Source organism: Gavia stellata, chromosome 1, assembly GCF_030936135.1.
Source record: "Gavia stellata isolate bGavSte3 chromosome 1, bGavSte3.hap2, whole genome shotgun sequence".
NCBI lineage: Eukaryota > Metazoa > Chordata > Aves > Gaviiformes > Gaviidae > Gavia > Gavia stellata.
In genome coordinates this window covers 76,177,463-76,185,672 of record NC_082594.1, presented here as the reverse complement: position 1 = coordinate 76,185,672, position 8,210 = coordinate 76,177,463, and the positions used below count along the sequence as shown (strand labels likewise).

The 8,210-nt window shown below is 41.1% G+C and overlaps 1 protein-coding gene across 1 annotated transcript; it reads left to right on the top strand.

Moving 5' to 3' along the window:
- Window positions 1–3,322: 3,322 nt before the first annotated feature.
- P2RY8 (P2Y receptor family member 8) lies at window positions 3,323–4,549 on the top strand. The gene has a single exon (XM_009821410.2). It carries the CDS (start codon window positions 3,344–3,346, stop codon window positions 4,415–4,417), a length of 1,074 nt encoding a protein of 357 aa, XP_009819712.1. The 5' UTR covers window positions 3,323–3,343; the 3' UTR covers window positions 4,418–4,549.
- Window positions 4,550–8,210: the final 3,661 nt, after the last annotated feature.

Genomic DNA, 8,210 nt, shown 5'->3' with positions numbered 1-8,210 from the left:
TACTCCAGAGGCTGTGGGTGCTCCTAGTACCTAATACAAAACTAAAATACATCCAGCCGCTAAACGTTTCAGAAATGAGGCAAGCAGAAAGGCTTAACATGTCTCTTTCTATGTCAGAAGCTTGAGGACTGATGTAAATGGCAGTAAGACTGGACCTTGAAGACTTGGACTGCTTGAAGAATCCTTATTGAGTTTTTGTTTCACTCTACCTGTATGTCCATTTGCCTGTCATAGTTTAAATACAGCTCTTCCCCAAAATAAAAGCAAAACCATGTCTTTCTAACAGGGATTTTTATGTAACAGAACTATATTTTTACAGATTATGAATATGAAACCTTAGCTAGGGGTTGATGTTTTAAAATTATCCTGCAGAAAAGTTTCTCTTGCAGACAATCCGTTCAAGCTCCCCTGATTTGAATTGTGTTAGCAACCTGAAATTGAAAGGAAGCAAGTCATAAAATGTAAGGGGAATCTAATTCTAATCCCCATAAAGATTACTTTCTTCTTTGATTTATGACATTTTCAAGTTAAACCACAAGACACAGACAGAGACTGTGGTTGCATTGGGGGAAGGACATAAAGTTGCCCTGAACAAGATGAAAATGTAAACAGTGTTAACTAAACCCAAATAAGATGCAATAATGGGAGCAGTAAAGTATGTTGAAATGCTACATTATGGTTCCAGGAGCTTAACCTGGGCATGTAAAAAACAAAGCATCACAAGTAAGGGTGAGTCAGAGTAGGAATTTCTGCTAGCCCAGGCTTTCCTGAACAAGGAATTCAGGATTAGAGCCCCAGAAGGATTTGGCAAAAGGAAAGGCAAAGTTGGAAGGAGGATTTTCTGTACTCCTCATTTCCCCAAGAGGCTATTTGCCCTTGAGAATGACTTGCAACAACAGTCTTGTGTGCTTTGCATGCCCCCTTGTCCCCTTCAGAAGACACTAGGGAACCATTGCATCGTTCTTCTTTTGCCCCTTGTGATGGACACCTTCCTTACTGAAAACCATGCCAGGGGCACCTACCCTTTTCGGAGGGCTCTTGTGGGTACCTAACCACAAAGTCTGGTGCCTTTCAACCCCTGTTCAAGAGATGCCTAAATTTGGGCGGCACGTGTGTTTTACTGACAGTAGTGTTCCACAAGTGCATACAATTTGCCTTTAGCCAGGCCACAAATCCCAAAATTGTTTTGCGTACTGCAGAATCTATGCGTGCAATTTCTTTTCTCCTTCTTTTCAGGTTGTGCTCTCAGAAAAAGCAAGTTTAGAAGAAAATACATTTGTGATTAGCACTAACACAAAATCGAATGTAAGAGGTAATCAATAGCTTTATGAGCAGTGCACTAACAAGAACAGAATTTCATCTGCAATGGATTTGGCTCAAAGGTCTTTTTGCAGTTGTGATCATGTGATCTGCTTATTACTTGGAACATGTTTGCTATGTGTCATGTGCATGATATAGTAGGAACACATCTCTGACTTCTTTGCAATTCCTATTTTCTTGTGCCTTTTTCTGGGCTTCCAACAGCTCAGCTGGAAGCTCCTGAAAGACTGGCAACATTAGTTAACATCACTTGTTTGATACTGACTCTCACTACTTCTGAATATTTTTAGCTGACATTCGAAGCATTATGCCAAATTGATCAGATCAAGAACAACAGAAATAAGCCCCCACTGAGCTTCTTGCTGCTGGATCTGCACTCAGTTTATTTTTAGAGTTGCGTATCTCTCTACTGCACTACAGCCTTCAGTAGAGACTTCACCTTTGCCAGGTCTCAGGAACTATCCACAGTTATTTTGTGAAAGGTTATTCAGTAAAAGCCTCTGACAGATATCACAGTTTTTGTCAGAATGGTTATTTCCAGCTAGTTAGCCAGCACCGAGGGCTGACCTCTCTGAGGGACTGACCTATTAACACTGCTCATGGGCTATGACCACACCATTAAATTAAAGGTCTTATTTAACTAGATCTGAGGTTAAGTGACACCAGCTGACTGGCACCTACATTTTTTTAATCTAACCTCCTATAGCAGGTGTGTCTTGAAAAGAGATGCTTGGATTAAACAGCGCAGGTGATCAGAGTCCACAAGTAGGAGTATGTGCCTGAACCCAGTCTCTGCCCCTCTTTTATTAAACAGCGTAGATGTGCCCAGAGTTATCGGCTGGCTTGGCCTGGCACCCTTTTCAGGCCCCTATTGCCACTCTTCGCAGAACTTACTGTTGCTCTATCTTCTGCCTTTCTGGTCATTCATTGACATTTCTTCACTTTTTCGACCCTGTAGTTTTGTGAAACTGCATTCCTGTACTTGCAGCTTAATGAAAGTAAGCACGCATGCATGTAACACATTGAGGCATGAGTTCTTGTTTGCAGCTGCTAAATGCTGCTGCACTGTATAAAATAAATAAGCTAAGCTATAACCTATTGTGTCTGCCAAGAAAGATCTATATAGCCCAGACAGTGAAAGCATGGGTTTGCTTTGCAGACTGGAAAACTGAAATTAATTTTGCAGAATTACAGGTGATGCCAATAAGACAGCTGCAAACAGAACATTTTTTGATAACTTACATCTTGCAAAAATTGAAATTCAATAGCTTTTTTTTTTGTTAGAATAGTGCTTGTTACTTCTTTAGCCTAGTCCCATCAGCCTGTAAACCAGCCCAAGCAACTGCAATCTGTCCCTGGTTCTCAATTATATATGGTGTTTTCCTTATATTCTGTTTATATAATGAATATACCAAGAATAATTGATTGCATGTTCTCCTTTCCCCAATTGAAAAAAAAATTAAAAAAAAATCCAGCACTTACTTGAAATGGATCACTGTTTAGCTGGACAAAAAAAAAAAAAAAGTCAGAAAATATTTTGTATTACAAGAAGCAAGATCATGACATCCAGAGTAGATAGGATGGATTTAGCTCATGGAAATCCTATGGCATAGCGTTCTCATGCAGACATCAATTTAATCTCAATTTGTGATGTGATTTTCTTTACGTTACAATAACATAAAAAGTGTGATAACGTACAGACTGCAAAAAGTATCAGAAAGCCATTCAGCAGGGAAAAAGCAGCTGTCCAGACCTAAGAAGAAGTGAGACTGGTAAAACGTTACCATGATTTGGAGGGAGGAGAGAGTTTTTTAGGAGATAATTTTAATGGATTCTGTTCATTCAGAGATAATCTGTCAAACTACATAGGGCTTTTTCTTAGTTTGATTAATAGAAGTATGTTCTTAATTTCTATTTTGACATGTTGCTTTTCTCTCTTGACATTTGTCCTCTAGGTTTTTAAGCCAAGTGTTTGTGATATGATCCAGCTGGCTTACAGGGATCAACAACCCCCTTGTGAATAATGGTTAAAAACGGATCCCACCTGGACGTTGAAACACTGGCAATGCTCCAGAATAATGCTATCTCCATCACCCTCCCAGTTGTGTATACACTGGTGGCTCTGATCAGTATCCCTGGCAACTTGTTCTCCCTTTGGGTGCTCTGCTGGCACATCAAACCCAAAACACCTTCTGTTATCTTCATGATCAACCTAAGCATCACGGATCTCATGCTGGCCAGCTGCTTTCCCTTCCAGATTTCTTATCACATCCAAAGCAATCACTGGGGCTTTGGCAAGACTCTTTGCAGCCTCGTGACCGTGATGTTCTACTCCAACATGTATTCTTCCATACTGACCATGACCTGTATCAGCATTGAGCGGTACATGGGTGTGGTATATCCCATGAAGTTGATCAAGTGGAGAAGAAAAAGATATGCCCTGGCTGCCTGCCTAGGTATGTGGATTTTCTTGCTACTAGCCTTCTACCCACTAGAAAGCACAGATCTGACCTATGAAGTGAAAGAATTGGGGATTATAACCTGTTTTGATGTCCTCAAATGGGATATGCTGCCCAACTTCGCAGCTTGGGTAGCCTTTCTCCTCACGCTATTTATCGTGCTCTTCCTGATCCCTTTTGTTGTAACAGTTGGATGCTATATTGGCACCATTCGGAAGCTTATTCAGACATCGAACAGATATGGTAACAGGCAGAAGACTAGATCCATATACCTGGCAATGATAGTCCTTTTGGTATTCATCACTTGCTTCGCCCCAAATAACTTTATCCTACTTGTGCATATGATCAACCGCCTGTTTTATGGCAGGAGTTTGTACCCTGCCTACAAGCTCACCTTGTGCCTCAGTTGCCTCAACAACTGCATAGATCCTTTCATCTATTATTTTGCATCCAAAGAATTTTACCAGAAATTCATGCAAGTGTTTCGCCCTAAGGTACTGCTCAGTGACAGTCTGGAAAACAGAAGGGAAAGCTTATTCTCTGGCAGGACAATGTCAGCCAGGTCAATGTCAAGCGGACCTATGGATGGGTTAGAGGGAGTAAAGGTCTATTTGCAAAGGCAGGAAAGTGTTTTTTAGCCTTAGACATCCCCAGAAGAAAGGCACCTGTGAGATCCATGAGTAGACACAGAAAACGTTTCTTTTTGAATGGCTACCCTCAAAATACCTTGCTCCAGTGACAGAACTCAAGCCATACTTATATTGTGCATCCTACTTCAGTATTTTCTGGTAAGAAATGGAAGCATTAAAGGAACTGAGTTTATTCAAGAAGGCACTGAACCAAACCCAACACTGATAATTAGGGGTTGGCCTGGAATTAGTCCTACTGCATGAAACCAAGGGATAAGTTTAGAACAAAAATTACTTTCAGGTTGTATGATCTCAGTGTTTAACCAAAGGCTTGTAATTCTCAGTGAATGTGAAATATTACTGTATATGAATTAGAGCATACACTGAAGTTGGATTTGGGGTAGGGGAGTTATTTTTCTAAGCAATATGCTGAGTTTTTTGTTGTTTTGGTTTTTTTTTAATGTATTGCTTTCTCTCTTGTTGTATTTCTGTAAAATAATGGGTAAAAATAGCTTGTCATTTTACCATTAATTCCTAATGCATAGCCACTGTGAATTCACCACAACACTCACCCAGCTGTTTATCAGAACCAAACCACACTAACTTTTGAAAAGGTTAGGTTGACTCATATTCTTTATTTCAATTTTATATAGCAAAATAGGTCATACAATGAAAGGAAAGCTAGAACTAACAATGTTTGAGACTGCTTCAGCTGCTGAGTGGATTATATTTTCATTTCCTGAAGTTATTAATTTCTCAGGACAGTGGGGAGCAGTTGATTTAAGAAAACAGATTTTTCTCACATTGACCTACTACAGTAATAATGCTGCTGCTCGTATGCGATTGGTATCAACAAGTCATTTTCACCAATTCACTGTAGGCTATAGACAGAAGCACCATCTCCCTCAGCAGAGAATTTAGCTTTATATAGTGCATGGACAGTGAGTTTACCTTCCTTAGGGCAATGGTTTGGATTATTAACCAGATTTTCAGCTGGATCTGTGAGAATTCAATCACAGACTGGAGTGATTCTGTGCCAGCAGAAACCATCTGAAAACCTGTCCCTATGGCCAGATGTCAGAAACATCTTTCAAGCGGGCAAATGGAAAGAAGAAGAAAAAATGAAAGCAAGGCTTGAGAATGGGAGATGTACCAAATGCCCTGGAAATAGGTTACGGCAGGTTGATTGTGCAGTCCTGTGTTTGGGACTCCTCTCTGAAATATCTTTCTCCATCTTGTTTGCATATACTGTGTCATGTTTTAATTCTTCTCACTTCTCAACAATGGCCTGTGTGCTTGGAAAGACAACTGCTACAGAATATGTACTGGGGACAAACAAAGGCAAAGTTTTTACTGTAGTATTTACAGCTTTTTACCTACCTTTTGCCCTCATTGACAGTGAAGAGCCAAAAAACCACCTGACAGAGCCAGACAAGTTTCCCCTCACAAGTGAGACAAAGCTATAGGGTAGCTATATGCTGCAGCTCCATCCAGCAATGAGTAGGAGGCTGTCTTTGACATCGTGGATAGTTGGTTCATGCACCACATGCTGCTCGTTTCTGAACTCCGGTGCCTAAGTAAAAGGCAATACCCAAGGCCCTTTAAAATCTGCCTTTTTTCTTTGTGTATGACATGATTAAAACACAATTTTCCACCACTAATTACCATGAATTTCTTTCATGATAGAGGCTGGATAACCGCAAAATCAACTGTGAGATATTTTTATGTCCTATCTTCTGCTAAAGTATCCTCAGTTATAGGAGCAGGACACATGTGAGTGGACCTCCTGTGTCAGCTCTAGCACGTGCTCCAAAATGCCTGCTTGTGCCAGGGCCTCCAAAGAAAGAACGATGGCTCTTCCTAAGCAGTTCCACCTCCACCAGGCAAAAATTCAGTTTGTTTACTTATGTTTTGCAAATCTGTGTATTAATTTAGCAGTGCATGGTTTCACCTTGCTGTTGAAGTCCCTTCACCATCCACTTTCACAGAATTCCAACTTTCTCACTACCGAAACTGTTTTCAGCATTTTGCTGTGGCAGAAATTTTTTGGAGGTTATAGGGAAATCTCTTTCCTTTTTTTCTTTTTAACATGCAAGTATTTTTACAATTAAAACCATTACTTCTCGAAGTTTTATCTTGAACTGTTTTATCTTGAACCTGATCCTCAAACACTTAGTGCCTCCTAAATATGCTGCAATGTGCCTGAACTGTAACTGACACCAAATAGAGCCAAAAGGACAGAAACTTTGCACTTTGGCCATCAACTGCTATATTTAGAAAAATACTGAATTGCTCCTTTTGCAAGAGAGAAAAGATGCTCACAACTGACTGAAAGTGTTCTTCTCTCCAGCCTCACACAGCTCTTCATAGCCCTTCATCCTTCTTCTGACATTGTCTAAAAAGGAACAGGAAGGATGCCTCCTTCAGGTACCTCTTTATGCCATTTTACTAACTAGCCTCTAGTTAGCTCAGATTAGGCAAAACTCCCATTTGGGTCAGCAAGATTGTTCCTTGAGAAAGGAATACAGAAATGAACCCAACGACTACATTATTTTGAGTCTGACGGTGTATACTGTGAAGTTTTGGAGGGGTTTCTTAGAGAGGAGGAGAAGAAATCATGAAAGTGGCGCCACATACTTTTCTTTAACACTGGAAACATGTCCTTCTGGGGCACCATAAGGTAGCAAGACTTCTACCCTCCTTGGTCAGTGGGTGTGAGTTGACATACATACATATATATATAAAAATATATACATATAAATATAGATTGCCTTTGAGAGGTTATTCAGAAGTTCTTTTCTATATTGCCTTTGGTTTGGGGAATATGGGTCCTGGGCGACATGCTTACTTGATTGCCTCTGTGGTTAATGTAATTTTACTGAGAAGACATGAATGTATAGGCTTCTGTTTGGTTGGTTGGGGGGGGCGGTGGTGGTGGGTTTTTTTTTTTAATTATTGTTTAGCAGTACAATCTATGAATATGCTTAGATTTTTTTGTATATATAATAATAAAAAAACCTAACATAAAAAGGACATGATTTAAGATTCTTTCCTTTGTTTGCACCTGCCACGTGTGAGAAACTTCCAAGCTTAGAAGAGGGCAGGGAAACCAAGTTATGAAATAAAATGCATCTGTTTCCCATTGCTATTGTGCTTTTTTAAGATTTCTGTATCTTTTTAAGTCTCTTATTTTCCTTAAGCATTTTGAAGATTTTTTTTTTCTTTGCATACCTGTTCAGTTTTTTCTTTTTTTTATATGTATCTTAGAAGCTGGCATTGGCATACCCCCTTCACACAAATTTAAAAGCAGCAATACTTGAATGAGTTGTTGGCTAACATGGAATCATTCTCCTTGCCCAATAGGTACATCAAATACATGTATTTTTAAATTTCAATGCATTTCTGAAGGGGGCTGGCTGCCAGGGCCTGTCGCACCCCCAGCCAGGAGCAGGGCAGCCGGGTGGCACTGGGGCAGCCCCAGCCCCGGGCATTGGGCATCTCCCTGGGAGTGGGCTGAGGCCCGGCCGGGACATGGACCCACGGGTGGGCCTGGCTCAGTGGGGCCCATGGCTGGGCAGGGCAGGTCTGTGGGGAGCTGGAGACTGGCCCTGCTGCATCGTCGCTGGGGCGGGGGCTGATGGCCCTGTGGGGCTGACATGGGGTCCTGGGCCCTGGGCAGGGTGGGGGGAGCCCTGGGGGGCTGGGCAGGGACAGTCAGGGCTGGTGGTGCCCTGATAAACATTCCCTAGACTGACTATGCTCCACTTTGGGTTCAGCGTCTGTTTGGCTACATCTATGCTGA